The sequence below is a fragment of the Asterias amurensis genome, chromosome 13 (genome assembly GCF_032118995.1).
Source record: "Asterias amurensis chromosome 13, ASM3211899v1".
NCBI classification, from domain to species: Eukaryota; Metazoa; Echinodermata; class Asteroidea; order Forcipulatida; family Asteriidae; genus Asterias; species Asterias amurensis.
Genome location: NC_092660.1, coordinates 7,062,875 through 7,084,596, shown reverse-complemented (window position 1 = coordinate 7,084,596; position 21,722 = coordinate 7,062,875). Strand labels below are relative to the sequence as shown.

Below are 21,722 nucleotides of genomic sequence, written 5' to 3'. Positions count from 1 at the left end.
GGCCATAATGTAGACTACAAACAACATCATTGTGCATATTATGTATAGAACACCATAGGTAAATTCAGGGAATGGTTTTGACCAGCAATTGTGCATAGCAAAAAAATAGACTGAACTTTCGTTGTGCACACTAAATGCCAATATTGAGTAGCAACTGATACTTTTTGTGTAGCATTTTGCTGTGCTATCAAATGGAAATCTTTCACTGTAATTACCATGATGTATTATTGACAAGTAGACAGGATTTCAGATGATGTACAGTTACTTGCCAGGTGCTTCATTTATCATGTAAATTATCCCTGCTGATCACTAATTATGTCATTTCCCAACATTTGAAGAAAGTGTGTGGCCCATCATAACTTCTTTGTGTGTAACAATTATTAAAATGATTCTGAGATTGTAACCATCTCTGAATATTTTTTTGACAACTAAAAAAATATCATGTAATTGTTCTTTGTAAGTGTCTGAGTCTGTCTTTATAAGTGTTCCAAGCGAACCTACCCAACCCCCCTCCCTACAACCAGTGCCCAATTTCATAGCACTGCTAAAGCACACAAATTTGATTAGCATGAAGCTTCTCCCTTGATAAAAACAGGAATGCCAACCAAATTTCCACTTGATTTTCAGGGCAAGCAAACAACAGCTGAATACCAGTGAGAAAGCAACATGAAACAAATGGAAATTTGGTTGGTAACCCTGTTTTTATCAAGAAAGAAATTTCATGCTAAGCAAATTTATGTGCTTAGCACCTCTATGAAATTGGGCCAATCTGCCTAGCTATAATATGACAGCCGAGTGTCCACTACTCACACTGCTGACTGATGATCATGAATAATATGGGCCAAGTCCCTTGATGGATGGATCGATCCCAAAGAAATCGCGCTCCCCATAAGGACACGTCCGTACAGCTGAAACTACTCTGTGTACATACACGTACATGATGATGTCCATACGTAATGAATAATGGCTGCCCTTCAAAAAGGGCCACTCTCGGAGTATCCACTGCATGAAAGCGTGTTCAGCGACGATAAAAGAAGACTTTCTGCTCTTTTACGTAAACATGATGTAGCTGAGAAGGATGTCCATGGTATGTATTGAGTTTAATTAAATTGTATTTTAAACAGATCTATTTATTTAACATAAATGCAAAGACTGCTGTGAAATCGATCATTTCATTTATGCGAGAGTACTGGACAACCAGCATAGCTAGCAATAGCATTTTAGCATGCCATTCCATAGCAAGTACGACCGGCACAGCAGTACGTACGACGACCGTGGTCTTAGAATGGTAGAAATGGAGTGAAATAGATAGCAAAGACAGGTACGACCGGGTTGAATATGGTACCGGTCACTTCGGCACCTCCATTTTTTGCAGTTGCTGGTTGCCGAAGTTTGCAAGTTGCAAACTCAGCACCCACAAACCAAAAATTCGGCCAGCTGAATTCGGCACATACAAAAAGTTTGAAACCCCGAAAACTGCCAACCAATGCAATATTATTACTATTTTTTAAACAGTAAGAAAATAGTAAGTATTTTGTATTATTAGACAGTATAAATATCACAAATTAGGCGTATTTATCTTTACATAATATTAGAAAAAAGGGATGGAAGAGTTTCAGAATTTTACTAGGTAAAACTAGAAACCAAAATTGCAAGAAATTGGCTCCGTCTGACTAGGAGATGGTGACCTGCGAATTGACAGCCTACGGGGCCCGGGACCTTAAAGTTTGGGTTAACAGCAGGTTATAATAATAATATCAAAGTGCTTCTGACATTATTATCCCTTTTCACTGGGCCACATATTTCATTCCTTAAACCACCTCAGCTCCCTGGGGAGTATATATATACATACGCACAGCTGGTGCTGCAAGTTACCGCGCTCCAAGCTTATTATCTCTGCCCTAACAGGTTTCCATTTTACCAATGGGTGGATAGAAGCAATGGTTTAGTGTCTTGCTCAATGACACAATTTTCGCAAACGGAATTTGAACCCACATCCCGATGACTTAATGGAGCGTATTCATCCGGCCATGACACCCCCACAAGAAATGACTAGAGTTCATGAACATTGTTGAAAACCTCATTTATAATGTTTTATTCTCTTCTCTAGCTGTAAGTGGCTTTCATACCAAGATGCTAGTTCGCCAAAAGCGGCTAAAGGATAACTAAATTTTTCCACTCAAACAAAGTAAAAATCAAACACTGAAGCAACAAAATTTTGATGTTTCCTGTGTTTACATTAAATTTTATGTAGAATTCTAAAAGAAAAATGTTTTGCATGATTATTTCAACACTTTTTTACTGAAGGAATCGGCTATTAAAACAAATAAACTGTTCTTTAATACACAAAATGATACAAATCTACAATAATCATGTATGTTCTACAAGTACAATGTCAAATTGAGTCAAATGTAATGTATTATAAATGTAAATTTCTTGTTTATTCTTACAGGAAACACAGCACTTCATCTGGCTGTCATGCTTGGTTATAAAGGTAGGCCCTACGTTTTTAATATAATGACGTGGAAATTTAAGATTACATGTGACTGTCATTATCTACCATCAGTATTATATCTTCAAACTTTGTGAGCTTAATGTCAATTGGTAATTGTCAAAGACCCGTCTTCTCACTTGGTGTATCTTGACATGTGCAAAAAATAACAAACCTGTGAAAATTTGAGCTCAATTGGTAATCAATGTTGCGAGGTAATAATGAAAGAAAAGACACCCTTGTCACACGAAGCTGTGTGTTTTCAGATGCTTCATGTTGAGACCTCAATAGCTAATTCTGATTTCTGAGGTCTCGAAATCAAATTCGTGGAAAATTACTTCTTTCTCGAAAACTACGCCACTTCAGAGGGAGCCGTTTCTCACAACGTTTTATATTATACTCGCCACCAAGTAAGGTTTTATTCTAATAATAGAATTCATGTGATGCAAACGTGTGAGCGCTACGTTAAGTGGCTCCAGTCTGCAGTCTTTTTATCAGTTTTCTGCTTTTAATTATTCTACGTCTTGTTTATTTCCACTGAATGTTTTTAAACATGTCTTCTACTTCATATGTGCAAATTTGAAGGCATAACTCATTGCTATTTCTCGGATTTTGGCCGGACTTTGCTTCGTCATTTTGGAAATGTGGACACAGTAGACGCATCCATCCATGCACGCAAGATCACTGAACATTTCACCGTGTTTCTTCATCTACTCTACCGGGAAGGTACGGCGGTGGGCTCAATCAAAATGCGGTGGGTGTATTCTGCTAGACAGCTTCGAGAACTTTGTGGAAAACTTTCGGAACTCCCACAGGCTGTTTTCGAGACTTTACGTGAGCTAAAGATCAGCCATAAGCCACCAACACGTCGGAACGGTTGCGGGGGCCAACTCAACTGTCGGCGTCCGTGCTATCATGAAACAACACACGGTGAAATAGCAACTATAACTGGAAGACGGCGGCCATTTTTAAATGACTCGTTAAAGAAGATCAATAACCCGGCGTTGTACTCAAGAAGGGACTATGCGAATATTGTGTGCATCCGAAATGATGAGAACCACAACAAACCCAACTGCAATCTCAATGTGAGTACTTTAAACACTCGTTCAGTATGTAATAAATCCACAGAGGTACTGGTGATTTTCGACGAAAACAATGTTGATGTTTTGTGTATCACAGAAACATGGTTGAAGGAAAATGACACTGTCACCATTGCCGAGCTTACCTCTCTGGGCCACAAGTTTATTCATAACCCCAGAATGGGTAAATCTGGGGGCGGCGTTTGGCTGTTGTATAAACCAGAACTTACCTTACTTGAAAAATGTAACGGATTTGTCGCAACCTCGTTTGAACACATGGAATGTGACATAAAGTGCAAAAATGCTTCACTTCAACTGATGGTTCTCTATCGACCGCCTGCTTCCAGTATGAACATATTTCTCACTGAGTTTGGTCATCTGTTGGAGGAGATGCTCACCTCCCCGGTGGAGCTTGTAATCATGGGGGATTTTAACATATATTGTGATCAACCAGACAATCGCGACACCTTGGCCTTCACAAACCTCTTGGAATCTTGCAGTCTCAAGCAGCATGTGCAGAAACAAACACATAACCGAGGACATGTTTTAATCACTCGTGCATCACTCGACATCATCAAATCAGTTGATGTATTTGATCCTACAATATCTGATCACTCTCTGGTGACATGCACATTCGATGTCCACAAACACACACGCAAACGGACATCTCTGACTTATCGAAAGATCAAGAACATTGATGTTACTCAATTTGCTCAGGATGTCACCGGATCGTCATTTGTTGACTTAGCTACGGCAGACACCAACCCAGATGTTCTTGCTAACACTTACAATACAGTGTTGGCCAATCTTCTAGATAAACATGCTCCACTAGTGACAAAAACTCGCACTCTTCATCCCAATACATCCTGGTACTCTGATGATCTGCGCAGGGAGAAAGCGAAGAGAAAGAGACTAGAGAGCAGATGGCGCTCAACGAAACTTATAATTGACAGAGACTTGTACAAAAATCAACGGAACAAGGTCATTGGACTTCTCAGAGCAGCCAAATGCAGTTACTACAGAGACCTCATCAGCGACTGCCGAGGAGATGCAAATCGCATGTTTAAAGTGCTAGACAACCTACTTGGTCATAAAAATAAAACTTGTCTACCTTCATGTGGTTCAGTAGATAAGATTGCGCATCTCTTCAGTCAGTTCTTCCAGTCCAAAATTCACAAGATACGCATGAACTGCAAGGAAGCTGTGCATCGTGAATGTGCAGTGGTGCAGGATCACGTAGATACGAATCCTACTCACAGCCCGGAAAGTCAACTAGCGCTCCAAACAGTTTCATCGATCCCAGTCGAGAAGTTAGTTCGCACATCACCTCCAAAATCTTGTCATCTGGATACAATCCCAACAAAGTTGCTAAAATCATGTTCCCAGGTTGTGGCAAGCTTTTAGCCAGGATTTGAAAATAGGGTGTCCAAATTTGACTTGATTGAAAAACAGGGCGTCCAAATTTTTGGGAAAAATTTTCAGCTATCATGTAGCCAGGTACATGACATGTACCACAGAGCTATTGCATCTACTGTGTGCTCAACTCAACGTATGCTTTGGGTAGCCAACCATGTACGGACAAATTTCTTTTCCACTGTCTTTTGTTTTTTGGCGAGGACTCTTCTAGATCTTGTGTTCTTTACCCTTTTTTAGATAGGCATGGTACAGACTGATGTTGGTCGCTGTCACTGGAATCGACATCAGTTGGGCGACTTGGCTTGTCTCTTGGTTCGAATCAGGGAAGTCAAACTCACAATGGGAGTGGGACGAGCTGTTATTTTTCTCTGAGGGTCCCGGTTGTTGCATGGGGTCAGGAAAATCACTGCTAGAACAGTCACTCGGGTCACTCGACACTGGATCGGGCGAATTTCTGGCAAGATGTTGGAAGAAATTTGTGATTTTCCATGATGAAGTAGGCTACAACTATTCTTATGACAAAATAAACTGTGTGTGAAATGAAAACCTCGGGTGTCTGACGTGAAATTTGATACCCTTGCCGGCAATCAATGAATGGGCGACAGTATATAAGATAAATTGATGGTACATTGTATCTTGCAGAACCATGCAGCTGGCAGATAGTAGCAATTTTGGTATTTCTTTCGCTTTGCTTACAATAGGCCTAACTGGTATTGAGTCTGATGCAATTTATATGTTTGTTTTTTCAATGGCCAGATACAAGGTTAAGTATGCTTGAGCATATTTCTTTTATTTATCCCACGCTATATCATCAAAACAGTATCATTTATAATTCTAGCCTAAACTCTGACATTTTTACAACGCCCAATTTCAATGCATAGAAGTATTTACAAATCGGGGTATGGATCTGTGGAGTGTACTGTCTACCCATGGTGTGAACATGGGCCTTTCAGTTTCACCATAGAGTTCTATTACACACAAATAAAGTGTCTTTTTAAAGTGTCTACTGCACATGACTGTTCTTACATGTGTGCATATTTAGCTAGATCCCGCCCATTTCATTCTAGCTAACCAATAAGCATCCATAATGCACATGGGTGACCTCTCATTCATAAATTGGGTTGTGGATGAGTTGTGGTTTGTATAATATGATCCCACTGTGGTCTGCAGTTCGGCGGCATGGCGGCGCACAAGGCTCCCACACAGGGGAGGTAAAATGATACATTGTGTTACTTCTGCAGTGTCTGTGGGAGACCGCCTGGGTGCTAGAGTCTTTTGATAACGTAACTCTCATCCCGGCGGCCGGCGGGTAGGGGGTTACGTTTTCGAAGCTAAAAAAAGAAAAACACGATTCAAATAGCTTTTTGGACGTTAAAAATGCTACATTGTTGAATGGAAATGCTTCATAGATATGAAATTATTGATGACACATACCAAATAATGAATTAAAACATCGAAAAGCTTAGCCAAATGACGTATTCTGCTTCCGAATGAACGATGTTTTTGCTTCAAGGTTTGAGCTTGTCTGAAATGCAGCGATCCAGCAACGTCGAGTCATGTTCGAGTCGAAGAAAAACACAAAGTTCCACGATTCAAATAGAGTTTTTGACGTTAAAAACGCTACATTGTTGAATGAAAATGTTTTTTAGATATGGAATTATTGATGAGACATAACAAATGGTCAATTAAAACATCGAAAAGCTTTGCCAAAAGACGTATTCTGCTTCCGATTGAACGATGTTTTTGCTTCAAGGTTTGGACTGGTCTAGCATCCGGCCACGAAACCTACCAGCCAAACGGATCGTTGTCCAGCGTTCAGCAGATATACATCACGTGTATGTACATGTACATGTATATGCATGCTATAGTTCGCCCATTTCTTCCTCCATAGTTCTACACGTGTCAACGCAGCGGTCCCTCGTTACGGTCACAGGCATTCGGTTCAGACGATGGCTCCCCATGATTATAACATCGATGCGATTTTTTGGAGGAGGTCTCGATCTGTGTTATGAACAACACGGGACCCAGGTAATTTCAGAACATACATAGCATTCACACGACGTGGATTTGCGATTTCATAACATCGATGTTATGAAATCGCACGAGACCCTCGTTTGCAGCGCTAGTGTGAATGGGCCTTTCGATTAATCGCCTAAGCTTAACAGGGCGTCTTCAAGGGCGTCCGACAGTTTTTCAGGGCGTCCAAAAATGAAATAGGGCGTCCAAAAGACGCCCGGACGCATTGCTGGCTAAAAGCTTGGGTTGTGGCCCCAGTTATAACATCCGTCATAAACTCATCTATTGTTCATGGAGTAGTTCCTAGAGCACTCAAGTCAGCTTCCTCACACCAATTCCCAAACGTCGGCAGATGAAAAACGACGCTGCTGAGGACCCAACAAACTATAGGCCAATAACAAACTTGTCCTTCTGCTCTAAAATTTTGGAGCAAGTGGTGGCTCAGCAATTGACACAACACATGTCTGATCATCAACTGAACGAGCCCTATCAATCCGCCTACCGTAGACGCCACGGGACAGAGACTGCTCTCACCTTAATCCAGAATGACATTTTGTTAAGAGTCCCTGCCTGTAAGAATGTACCAAATTAGGGGGGGGGGGGTGTGATTCATGGGTTCGCAGGTCTTCTTCTAAAAAATTAGAGTGATACACCATCATACCAAACGAATAAATCCAAAATTTTAGTTTGCTGACGCTTTCGGTTTTGGAGTTACCAGTTATCAAAGTTTGGGCCAAAAAGCCCTCAAAAAACGAATAGTACATTCCCTGTAAACACAAAAACGTGCGCCAAGGTCATCCCAGAAAAAGTAAAACATTTTTTGAAACCTCCAGTTGGGCTTATACCAAAAGTTAAAAAAAAAATTCGGGATCTCGTTGGCGCGTCATGTTACGCGCACCTGAACCTTTGACGAACAGTGCCCTCGTGCCATTTTCAACGCCGCATAACTCAACGCGCCTATAGAATCCCATGAATTGAACAAGTTCAAATGAAAGAGCTTGCATCCCTAAAACAAATTTAAGTTCAAAGTGAGTGGGATCTCGTTGGCGCAGAGAGATAATAGAGGTCAAAGTTCAAATTTTACCAATATATTGCGTTTTCGCACCTCCGTAACTTCGCTCGTCAACAATTGTTTTTATGGCAACTGGGTATTGGAACAGTTTTCATCTAATGACAAATGAAAAAAGAATCTTGGGATCTCTGCAACTTGCATGTCAAAAGATTTTTTGAAAATTTTCTAAAGTATTGTCATCAACCATGCTTTACATCTCAACATCACCAACATTCGATGACACTGCAGCCAATGTCAATGTCATTGAGAAGTGCTGTACCGATATAAAATCATGGATGACCTACAACTTCATGAAACTAAACACTGATAAGACTGAAGTTCTTGTTGTTGGCACGACTGCGACCTTGAAGAAAGTTTCCGCTGTAGACATTAATATTGGAGGTCACTGCATTAAATCATCCAAACAGTTGAAAAATCTTGGGGTCATCTTTGATTGTAACTTAAACGTATGCAAAGTCACATTCGTGAGGTATCTCGCAATGCATATTACCATCTGCATAATATCAGTAAGATCAAGAAATACTTGAATTATTCTGTCACTGAGCAAGTTATAACAATGCTAGTCATGTCCAAGATAGATTATTGCAATGCCTTGTTTGCAGGTTTACCCCAGTCCACACTGGCACCGTTACAACGAGTGCAAAATTCTGCTGCCAGGCTTCTCACAGGAACCAGAAAATTTGAGCATATAACCCCTGTACTCATGAAGCTACATTGGCTTCCGGTAAATTATAGAATCATGTATAAAATTTGTCTTCTAGTTCATAAATGTTTAAATGGTCTAGCCCCTGACTATCTCTGTAAATTACTGCATACTACTAGCTCATGTTAACGTAGACACACACGGTTATCATGTGATAAAACCAGACTACAACACTGCAATACCAGATTATGTACTTTTGGGGATAGAGCTTTTTCCGCCATTGCCCCTAACTTGTGGAACCAGCTGAATTTGTGTCTCAGGGAAACAGCAAGTATTGATGTTTTTAAATCCGGGCTAAAAACCCATTTCTTTCGAAAGGCATTTTTATAACTGTTTATTGTTCAAGTAGTTGTTGTGGTTTTTATAATCATTTAAGGATTTCTTGTAGCACTTATTTTCCATTCTGTAATTAATTATCGTTTCCCTGGAGTTTTAGTGAATGTCTCTTTTTACAATTTTATTGGGTCACAGCTGGTCTGTTTGTACAATCTCTTTGCAGTTTTAAATTGTGCATACTCCTATTGTATATTTATACCTTTCCATTGTATATTGTCAATTTCTTTAATTGCTTGTCATTGTTCGCTTGATTTTGAACTTATTTTTATATCTTGTTGTTTTTGCTGATTATCTAAATTTTTAATGTTTCTCTGTATTAGCGCCATGGAGCATTATTTTCAATGGATATGGCACTATATAAATTTTTACTATTATTATTATTATTATAATTATTTTAAGTAATTACCACTTCAGAGGGAGCCGTTTCTCACAATGTTTTATATTATCAACCTCTTTACATTACTCGTTACCAAGTAAGGTTTTATTCTAATAATTATTTTAAGTAATTACCAAGGTGTCCACTGCCTTTAAGTACCCAGACCCTTTAAGATTCAAACTGTTTAATGCAAGTTTTGAACTGGCAGGAGCCAAATGTATGCAGCCAACCAACCAAAGTTGGGCTACAGAATGCTCTGAAATATTACTTTTTTTTAGAACATGTAGATGGAGTCCATATGAAACAAGAAAACAATATAACGAGTGGCTTACCTCACGTTTAAACATGCTAAAAAAAAAAGAAATTCTCTGAAACACTCCAAGCCAAAGTTCTGAAAAATGTGAGGTCAAACAAACCTGCGCAGCAAAGGAATTTGGACATCATCGGTGCTATTTGATGAGGAAAAGAGCACCCTCAATTGGCCAAAGCTGGAGAACTGTGCACAAACTGTATTGGGAAATAACCCATTGAAGTCAAGGGGGTCAGTGCGTATCATTGAAGATAAACAGTTTTTGACTCTCAGCTGAAAAAGCTGCGCGGCACGGTGCATCTTTGACTTGAATTATTTATTAATAAATGCAAATTTTAAGCGTAAAATGGTTATAAACCATTCTACGATGACTATTTGACCAAAAAAAGTAATAGGAAAAATATTGAGATTATCCTGTAGCCCCTGTTTAAATTGGGTCATTGGAATTTGCACAATCATCTGATAGCAACCTCTTTTGACTCAATTTCCTCTGACCGTTTGTTATCAATCCTCATCATGTTGATATCACTCGTTTTAAGTATGGCCATAATGGTCTCCTCTCTGGATGAACCTGTCCAAAGTATTGATGATTTATGAACATGCAAATTGTTAGTAAATTACTTATTTCTAATTTGTGGTACATGTACCTGCTGCTAATTTGATAGAGGATTCGAACCAGACACTTTCAGTGGTCTAGAGGTTAAATTTTGTTGTCTAGAATATTGCGGGGGTGGTTGGTTCCAATCCATTCAAGTAGTATCCTGCAAATGTATGTCTGCATGACTCGTGAGAGCACTGTACCAATGACGCATTTGGTGTAGGGTAAAACTCTAGTTATCCATCCATTATCCAATGACCCCAATGGAAATAAGTCTTAAAGGCAGTGGACACTATTTGTACTCAAAATAATTATTAGCATAAAACCTTACTTGGTAATGAGTAGTGGGGAGCTGTTGATGGTGTAATACACTGTGAGAAACGGCTCCCTCTGAAGTAACGTAGTTTTTGAAAAAGAAGTAATTTTCCATGAATTTTGATTTCTAGACCTCAGATTTAGAATTTGAGATCTCGAAATCAAGCATCTGAAAGCACACAACTTCGTTTGATAAGGGTGTGGTGTTTTTTGTTCATTATTATCACGCAACTTCACTGACCAATTAGGCTCAAATTTGTACAGGTTTGTTATTTTATGCATATTATGTTGAGATACACCAAGTGAAAAGACTGATCTTTGACAATTACCAATAGTGTCCAGTGCCTTTAAGTTATTGGCTTTTTGGGGTTATCCTTGGATAATTTTGTGCAGTATTTTTATCTTGTTTTTTATTTTGGTTTACATTAGACTATTTCATTGCCGTTTCTCCTGTTGTTGAAGTTGTTGTGTTTGTATTTTTGGCATGTCCTTGCTGTTTGTATAGACTGAATAAATACAATCAATCAATCACTTTACAGTTTGGAATTTATCATGCTGGAATGCACACGTATTTATGTGTATTCGATAGTGCTATATAGAATAGAACATAATGTTCTGTAATGCAAATGAATCTCTGTTGCTGAATACAGTGCTACATGCTGTTTATAATAGTGGTAATATTGTGTGAATGATGCTGGTATCATTGAAACACAAACACTGTAATTAAATTTCTCTGGCAGTAATTTTATTTTGCATTTATAAGTATTTAAAAGGAATACTAGCGCTTTATGCGACAAGGATAAGTGTTTTGCATATAAAATGAGGGAGTTAAAGGGAAGGTACACTTTTGGTAATTACTCAAAACAAATATTAACTTAAAAACTGACTTGGTAACAAGCATTGTAGAGCTGTTGACATGGTTGATAATATAAAACATTGTGGGAAACGGCTCCCTCTGAAGTAACATAGATTTTGAGAAAGAGGTAATTTCTCACTGAAATAATAAAAGACTTCTAGCCTTTTATTTTAAGTCTTTTATTCCCATCTGAAAGCGCACATATTCGTCCAGCAAGTGTTTTTTTTCTCTCATCATTTTCTCGCAACTTCGATGACCAGTTTAGCTCAAATTTTCACAGGTTTGTTATTTTATGCCTATGTTGGGATACACCAAGTGAGAAGACTTGTCTTTGACGATTACCAAACGTGTAGGGCCTACCTTCCCTTTAAAGCAGGCTGAGTTAAAGGCACTGGACACCATTGGTAATTACTCAAAATAATTGTTAGCATAAAAACTTACTTGGTAACAAGCAATGGAGAGATGTTGATAGTATAAAACATTGTGAGAAGCAGCTCCCTTTAATATAGGTAATCTTACAATTATTTTTGTATTCGGCCCCAAACCATCTGTCCTAAGTTCTTTATGCTGTGATTAAACAGTTGAAATCAATTGTTCTGCATTTTAGGCAATAGCGGTATGCACTGTTACTTCAAGTAAAGGATGATACATGTAGAAGGGCTTAAAAGGCACTGGACACGTTTGGTAATGTCAAAGACCAGTTTTCTCACAACAAACCTGTGAAAATGTTGGCTCATTTGGTCACCGAAGTTGCAAGAGAATAATGAAGGGGAAAAAAACCATTGTTACACAAATTTGTGTGTGCTTCAGCTGAATTTTTTTATTATTGGAGTGAGAAATTACTCTTTCTCAAAAACTGCGAAACTTCAGAGGGAGCCTTTTCTCACAATGTTTTATACTATCAACATCTTTCCATTGCTCATTACCAAGTAAGTTTTGATGCTAACAATTATTTTGCGTTATTACCAATAATGTCTATCGCTTTAATAGTACAGATTATCATACATAAATATGTTTACACTTTACAGTGTGTTTTGTACAATTGCTTGTGATTTTTTAAACATGTACTGTGATTGTAAGTTCTGGAAGTATTGAAAATTGTTGCATACTAGGCCTATAAGATAGGATTTCAACTGCCTCTAGCTACTGGGCAATCTCAGTGGTCTAGTTGGTAAGACACTGCTCTAGAATTGCAAGGGTCGTGGGTTCAAATCACACCAAATTAATATACCTACAAACTCAGGAAAGTACTGAGTATACAGTGCTTATATGAAACATGTAAGGGTGTAAGGACAAAACAAAATTAATATTCTTTATCCCCGATGCAAATTTAAAGGGAAGGTACACGTTTAGTTATTGTCAAAGATCAGTCTTCTCACTTGGTGTATCCCATCATTAAGCATAAAATAACAAGCCTGTGAAAATTTGAGCTAAATTGGTCATCGAAGTTGCAAATTTGTGTTCTTTCAGATAGGAATAAAAGACGTCTGGCCAGAAGTCTTTTATTATTTTAATGATAAATTACCTCTTTCTCAAAATCTATGCTAATATAGAGGGAGCCGTTTCTCAAAATGTTTTATACTATCAACAGCTCTCCAATGCTCGTTACCAAGTCAGTTTTTAAGTTATATTTGTTTTGAGTAATTACCAAACGTGTACCTTCCCTTTACTTGTATTATGAACTAAATGTATGATTTGTTTGATGTCTTTTGATAGAGTGTATTCACTTGTTGCTAGCCCATGATGCACCTGTCAGATTAAAAAACCTTCAAGGATGGACTCCATTAGCGGAAGCAGTCAGCCGCGGAGACAGACAAACAAGTAAGAATTTGCATTCAGGGCAAAATTTCATAAAGCTGCTAAAGCATGAAATTTGTTCCTTGATAAAAACAGGATTACCAACCAAATTTGTATTTGTTGTATATTGCTTGTTACTGGTATTCAGCTGTTGTTTGCTTGTAAATCCTGAAAATCACATGGACATTTGTTTTATAGTCCTGTTTTTATCAAAGAAGAAATTTCATACATTAGCAAATTTTTGTGCTGAGCAGCTCTATGAAATTGGGCCCAGGTGTTTTTTGTTGTTTCCTCCTGGGCAAGCTGTTGGTGGATTCTGCAGTGTCTGAATGAATTTTACACAGGTTAGGTTAAGCCTCGGGATATTAATTTATGTTGTTCTGAAGGGCATTTCTACTGGATAGCTTTTCAAGGGTACAATGTTATTTGAATAAACGTTTTAGTTATTGTGTTTTATTTATTTGTTAGTTTTGTTTTGGCCCCATGACCTTTAACATGTTCATGAAGTGTTTACCAATATCATAATGGTTGAAAGCATTTTGGTCACTGAATTACTCATTCTTCAAATTCACATTTGATATACTATGTATTTATTATTTACTGGTATACATAAATGACCAGCAGCATAAGCTGAAATGGTCAGAGTAATCTTAAAAATAGCAACAATCTCATATAAAAATGCAATAAAGTGTAAAATGTATTACTTTACAAATGTTGCATAAAACAACTACAAGAGCAATTAGGGAATCAAAAACCAACAATGGCAAAAGGCAAGAACATAAAAAATACAAACAATCACAAAAAAAATAAGAGGGATTTGTAAAAACAAAAGACAAGAAAAATAAAAACTACTTCAACATGTTGGCAAGTTGTGGAATTGTAGATTTCCTGTATCTCTCTGTATTGCATTTAATTGAGTTTAAACCAGACATGTTGCGTGAGACCCTAGAATTAGTGCTCGATTTGGAAGATGGAGCAACTGCCTGTGATAGTCGATTTCAAAAGTATATTCCCAAAGTTGTGAAGTTATTTCTGCAATCAGCCAGCGATGGAAGTTTGGTCAATTATAGTAGATGAAGTATTAGACACTTGTATATTTAACCAAAGTATACAACTGTACATACATGCATGTAAGTTGTACCGCTAAGTCAAGTTAGCTAAAAAAAATTCATTCTAGATAAAGAACATGAAGAATGTGAATAATATTTGATATTTGAAAGGGACTGGGTACTTTTTGTAAAAAAAAAAAAAACAATGTCCACAGATTGACATTAAATTTACTTGGTTTGAAGATAATGATGGTAGAAAGTTTACCGAAAAATATTACATGCTGAGGTGCTGATAGTTTTACAAAAATAAGTAAAACATTATTTTTGTGACGTGTTTTACTCATTTCTCAAAAACTACAGCACTTAACGAATTAATATTTTATGGGAAGCTTTCTACCATCATTATCTTCAAACCATGTAAGTTTAATGTGAATTTGTGGACATTGTGTTCTGTGTTACAAAAAGTACCCAAATTAAATCATTTTTAGTCACAATAGTCCCGCATACATGAACATGCAAAATCTTTGAGTTAATGTTTATAACATGGACAGTTTTAACTTGATGTCAAGCTTGCCTGCACAATACCTGAAAGAGCACTGTAGTTGCACTTCTTTGAAGAACCAACCTACCCACAATGCGCGACATTGACCCCCTTGCATGTTCGGTGCACAAGTCTCCAAAATTGTTTGATCAACTTTTAAAACTAACATGGTGGAAACAACTTAGCATGATTTTTCTACATAATTGACCAATGTTGACTTTGGGTGGTGACATGTAATTGTATTTGTGTGTTTTTTCCCTGAATAGTTACGATGTTATTAAGAAAGCTGAAACAACAATCAAGGGAATTGCTAGAAGCAAAGCGCCCTCAACTCATTCAAGCTTTAGAAGACCTAGGAGATTTCTACCTTGAACTCAGATGGGATTTCCAAAGTTGGGGTAAGATGGTGTGAACATTAACCATGGAGAAAAAAATGAGTTGTATGGCCTTGAATGGTATGAAAGATGAAGGTTTGTAGCCACAGTGAGCGGTTCTGGGCAGGCCTGCCCAAGACTCTTAATGTTTGCCCATCACTCTGAGCAAATTATATTGGGCTGCCCTGCACAGATTACAAAACATTTTCCTGTGTGCATTGATCTGAGACACAGCTAATGATAAGGAGTATCAAATGTCACAGAGAAAGAACAGTCAAAAGACCATTCAACTTATTGCATGGCCCCATAAAACTAACAGTTTGGAAACCTGACCCCAACTTCAGCAATAATGGCCTCATAATTGAACATGAATAATTTTGTAGATCCACACGCACTTGGTGGATTCTGAAAAAAATAGTTTTATTGCCCACTACTGAAATTGGTCTAGCTACAACCCTGGCAGTTACACAGTGCAACTGGGTAACTCACAACCACCAATATTATTTTTGGGGGGGTTATTATTATAATCTAACACTTGAATTTTTACCAAATAAGATCTCCCTTTTTCTTGACAGTGCCTTTAGTTTCCAGAATGCTTCCATCAGACACATGTCGCATTCTTAAGAGAGGAACGCGCGTACGGATGGATACAACGCTAGTTGATTTCAACGATATGAGGTGGCAAAGAGGCAATAACACATTTCTATTCAATGGTGATGCAAAACCAGATAACTCCTTAGTGGTTCTGGATAACGACAATAAACTCTACCAGAGAGTCCGATATGAGGTAAGCTGCTCATATCTTGCAGAATGTTTATCATTTTAAAGCCTTTTCACACGACAGCAAACTAACGAGGGTCCCTTGCTTATTTTTAGCATGGTTACAAAGCTTTACAAAATGCACCTTGTGTGAAAGGAAAATAGTATTTATACTTTCCATAAAGGACGGCAAATTTGAGAAGATTTCACTGTTAGGGACCTTGGACAGTCCACACATTTGAGTCCTTTCACGTGCTAGAATATAGCTAGGGACCCCTGCTAAATTGCTGTGATGTGAAATGACTTTAGGGGACTGGTCTTGTAACAAAGGTATCTGTTATACTTGAATTAGTTATTACCAGTAAAGAGCAAATGGGTTATTAATTTATCCTTGGTGAACTTGATTATCAACTTAATGCCAGTTATGTATTCCAAAATGTGTTGATTCCAAATTTAATTTTCTGCCAAAAACGCTCTTTCAAAAGAGGGGTTTCACAATTGTGGACTGGTCTTTGACTCCCCCAGAAGCTTTTCGTTTTAGGACCACCAAGGTCAAATGTCAAGAAAGGGATTGGCTTTTGATGCATTGTGTTTCCAAACAATATATTTTCTTTTCATAGAATGTTAAATTTGCATCTAATTTAAATTTACTATTCCCGAGGTTTTCACAGGACTTGGGAGTATACAGTGCTTACACACATCGGTGTATGGGTTAAAACTAAAATTACTATGATAATTTTCTTGTTATTTATATACTTTTGTCCTAAAGGAAGGACACCTGTTTGATTGAGTGTGATATTTATGGTAAAATGTTTCTTCCTTCCGTGGTCATGCGATTCACATGGCCTTCCACTGAGTAACTAATTGACTGAAGTTGGACTTAATTTTAATTAGATGTTAAATTTGCATCGGGGATAAAGAATATTAATTTATGTGTAAAAGCTTGAGCTAATAATCCTAATGTTTGATATTTCTGTTCTTATCTTTGCTTGAACCTGTGGACATCATCTATGAACAAAGCACTACAAAATGAGACAGGTTAATTTGAATACATACTGAGTATCACATGGTTTACCAAGCGTGGGATAAGATTTGTATTCAGTGCACAGTAATATGGTGATGGGAACATGTATTTGTTATACATGTACTCTACTTATTGTATCTATCAATGGTGCTGATAATCACCCTAGTTCTTTTCTGGATACATTTTGGTTGCACAAAAGCATGGTTATTTTTCCGCCATCATTTATATCTCTTTGTCTACCAACCTACACAACTTTCCTTTCTTATGTGCAAATATGCATATTGCTGAGTATTTCTGACATTTAAACTGAGTTTGTTGGTGACTGTATATATAAATTTTCCTTACCAACTTTAATAATAATAGGCATTTGTAGTGCGCCCAATCAATCTTAACAGATGTTCAAGGCAGAGCAGGGACAATTTAAACACAACAATACATGTGCATACCCAGTGAATTAGTTGGGTACAAACTGTAAACGTGACTTTGTTGTGGTAATTACCATGGTAACCACCTGATGTAAATTGAATTGATGCTAAACAGGAAGTGAGGTACACCGGCCTTGACTGTGTTGAAGCCAAAAGGAAATATCTCATTTCCATGACGTCAAAACATCCCGTTTCTATTACGTGAAGAAAACCTCCTTGTCAAATTCTTTGAAGTAGTCAATGAATACTCAATAAATTGTGCACACCCACATCACTGGTTAACCAAAATGCTGTGATGAAACTTACAGTTATTTGTTTGTGTGTTGTATTGATGATGGTGTGATCCAAAACTTACATCCATGACTCCTTAACTGAACAAGAAGTTGTTAAAACAGAGGCTTATTTTAGCATCAGAAATCCAAAACGGTTACCGTACTCTGAAATGTGTAAACCGTGTACAGTCAATTCTTGTAATAACAAGATCGTTGGGACTGGCCAAACTACCTAGATAACAGAAATGTTGTGTAGACTTGAGGCCCATTCACACGAGCGCTGCTAACGAGGGTCCCGTGCGATTTCATAACATCGATGTTATGAAATCGCAAATCCACGTCGTGTGAATGCTATGTATGTTGCGAAATTACCTGGGTCCCGTGTTGTTCATAACACAGATCGAGACCTCCTCCAAAAAATCGCATCGATGTTATAATCATGGGGAGCCATCGTCTGAACCGAATGCCTGCGATCGTAACGAGGGACCGCTGCGTTGACACGTGTAGAACTATGGAGGAAGAAATGGGTAGGATTTGAAACTTTGCATGGTGGAGATAAGATATAGAAGAGTTTGCGGTAACACCATGTAATAACAATCTCTAAATGAGTTGGGGTGGTTCTGAAAAGAACCGTTGGGTTAACTCGACGTTTCGATCAGTATGCTCTGATCGTCTTCTGGAGAATGCTGGACTCTGATGCTGCATGCTGCTTAAGTACTAGGTGGTGGATCAGCGGTGATGCATGAAGGCGGGAAATGAAGGCGGGAAGTGAACTCGATGATGCGTGGTGAAACCTGTTGTGGAGCCTTGGGGGTTGTGTGGGGGGTGTGTGCTCACTGAACCGTGTCAGTAGGAACAAGCACAGGGGACAGTGAGGGTGTGGGGCCTAGGTGACTGAGGGTATAGATGACCCAAAGCAGTCTAATAGTTGGGGCCTAGGGGGTGACCGTGGATATAGAAGATCCATTGGTCGGGAGAAGAGGGAGCCAGATGTCACTGATGTGGAAGCCGATGTCTTGGGGTACGGTGTCATGCTTGTGGATCTCGATGGCCTCTCTAATGCGTCTAGGGTGCCACGCCTGGATGGGAGCGATGATCTCAGCAGCATCCCAGTTCACTCGGTGGTCCGCGATGTGGGAATGCTTGACGATGGCGGATTTATCGAAGTCCCCCCTCCTTCCGTGTGCTCGGTGCTCCTTAAGTCTAGTGGGAAGGTTACGCCCGGTTTCCCCGACATAAACCTTACCACATTCGCATGGAATGCGATAGACTCCGGCACGGGCGGAGGGGTCCTTCTTGTCCTTGTGCGATTGGAGAGAGCCATGGAGTTTCTTCGGGGCGGAGTGATACACCTTGATACCTGCTTCCTTGAAGATGCGTTGGAGGCGATGAGAGGGGGGACCTAGGTATGGTAAACTAACTGTGGGTGTGTGTGTTTGGCCTTGGGTATAGGGGACCCTTTGGTCGGGGGGGACGGGCTTGCTAGTCTTGACTTGCTTGGCGTTGTATCCATTCCGCTGTAGAGGAAGAAATGGGCGAACTATAGCATGCATATACATGTACATGTACATACACGTGATGTATATCTGCTCAACGCTGGAAAATGATCATTTGGCTGGTGGGTTTTGTGGCCGGATGCTAGACCAGTCGAAACCTTGAAGCAAAAACATCGTTCAATCGGAAGCAGAATACGTCTTTTGGCAAAGCTTTTCGATGTTTTAATTCACCATTTGTTATGTCTCATCAATAATTCCATATCTACAAAACATTTTCATTCAACAATGTAGCGTTTTTAACGTCAAAAACTCCATTTGAATCGTGGAATTTCGTGTTTTTCTTCGACTCGAACATGACTCGACGTTGCTGGATCGCTGCATTTCAAGACAAGCTCAAACCTTGAAGCAAAAACATCGTTCATTCGGAAGCAGAATACATCATTTGGTTAAGTTTTTCGATGTTTTAATTCATTATTTGGTATGTGTCATCAATAACTTCATATCTATAAAGCATTTCCATTCAACAATGTAGCAATTTTTTAACGTCCAAAAAGCTATTTGAATCGTGTTTTTCTTTTTTTAGCTTCGAAAGCGTAACCCCCTTCCCGCCGGCCGCCGGGATGAGAGATACGTTATCGCAAATGTTTGTAAAATATTCTACATTTTATGTGACTTAAAATGAAATTGATTTCAATGAAATTGTATTATTTTATTCCTTTTAACTGTAATCGCTTGTAGACTTTAGTCCATGCAGTCAAGCCTACCCAAACGAGGGACGTATGTTTACATGTGTGTGTGTGTGTGTCGTGTGAATGCTCGCTAAAAAATCGCACGCGGTAAAGGTGACAGATGGCTGGCGCCCTTAACCAGGGACCCTCGTTTGCAGCGCTCGTGTGAATGGGCCTAAACTCTTTACAAGCAGAACCTCTTTATAACAGGGCATTATTGTTGCAGAACAGTTACTTATTTGTTCCATATGTCATCCTTATTGCCATTAAGAGTCCCTGCCTGTAAGAATGTACCAAGTGGTGATTCATGGGTTCTCAGATCTTCTTCTAAAAAATTAGAGTGATACATTATCATACCAAACGAATAAATCCAAAATATTAGTTTGCTGACACTTTCGGTTTTGGAGTTATCAGTTACCAAAGTTTCGGCCTAAAAGCCTTCGTGAAACAAATAGTACATTCCCTGTAAACACAAAAATGTGCGCCAAGCTGGTCCCAACAAAAGTAAAACATTTTTTTGAAACCTCCAGTTGGGCTTATAACAAAAGTAAAAAAAAAATTGGGATCTCGTTGGCGCGTCATGTTACGCGCACCTGAACCTTTGACGAACAGTGCCCTCGTGCCATTTTCAACGCCTCATAACTCAACGCGCCTATAAGATCCCATGAATTGAACAAGTTCACATGAAAGAGCTTGCATCCCTAAAACAAATTGAAGTGCAAAGTGCGTGGGATCTCTTTGGCGCAGAGAAATAATAGAGGTCAAAGTTCAAATTTTACCAATATATTGCGTTTTTGCACCTCCATAACCTCGTGCGCCAACAAAAATTATGGCAACCGGGTGTCGGAACAGTTTTCATCTAATGACAAATGAAAAAAGAATCTTGGGATCTCTGCATCTTGCATGTCAAAAGATTTTTTGAAAATTTTCTAAAGTATTGCCAGTCCACACATTTTGGCCTAAATTGGCACAACATTCGTGTATCACAACTTACAACTGCCTCTGAAGAAGGTCCGGTTTGGATCGAAAGCTTAGGCCATCTACCCTATTCATTATATCACAACTTATATATAAAATAACAAACCTGTGATAATTTAGGCTCAATCAGTCATCGTAGTCAGGAGAAAATAACAGGAAAACCCACCCTTGTTTCCGCACATTTCGCCGTGTCATGACATGTATTTAAAAAATAAATCCGTAATTCTCGATATTGAGAATCTCAAAAAGTAAAGCATTTCCTGGAATAATATTTCAAGAGAAGTCTTTCACCATTGCCTTCTGTAAACCCTGTAAGTTATTTGTAAATCTGTGAACTTTTTTTTTGTTTTCTGTACCGAAAGTGTATAATGGCTGTGAGAAGTGAGAAGAGAAGTGTTACATTATAACAATGGGTTGTTTCTTAATAAAGGAACTGGACATGTTTGGTAATTATCAAAGAACAGTATTCTCACTTGATGTTTCCCAACATATGCATAAAATAGCGAACCCGTGAAAATTTTGACCCAATTGGTCATCGAATTGGCAAAAGAATGATGAAAGAAAAACACCCTTGTTGCTTGACTTTGTGTGCTTTCAGATGCATAATAAAAGACTTCGGTTGAAGTCTTTTATTATTTGAGTTAGAAAATACCTCTTTCTCAAAAACTCTGTTATTTAAGAGGGAGCCATTTATCACAATGTTTATACTAC

General features: G+C 38.6%; 1 protein-coding gene across 2 annotated transcripts in view; it reads left to right on the top strand.

The window, feature by feature from the left end:
- The first annotated feature begins 867 nt into the window (after positions 1 to 867).
- The window catches only part of LOC139946540 (ankyrin repeat domain-containing protein 13C-like), a 35,759-nt gene continuing 14,904 nt past the window's right edge, over positions 868 to 21,722 (top strand). Inside the window, exons 1-6 of one of the 2 annotated variants that reach the window (XM_071944234.1) lie at positions 868 to 1,087; positions 2,453 to 2,494; positions 13,285 to 13,389; positions 15,222 to 15,353; positions 15,905 to 16,116; positions 17,109 to 17,126. In XM_071944234.1, the coding sequence (XP_071800335.1) occupies positions 964 to 1,087; positions 2,453 to 2,494; positions 13,285 to 13,389; positions 15,222 to 15,353; positions 15,905 to 16,116; positions 17,109 to 17,126 (633 nt within the window). In that variant the 5' untranslated portion in view covers positions 868 to 963. The remainder of the gene's footprint in view (positions 1,088 to 2,452; positions 2,495 to 13,284; positions 13,390 to 15,221; positions 15,354 to 15,904; positions 16,117 to 17,108; positions 17,127 to 21,722) is intronic. The other variant, XM_071944235.1, reaches the window with a different exon arrangement.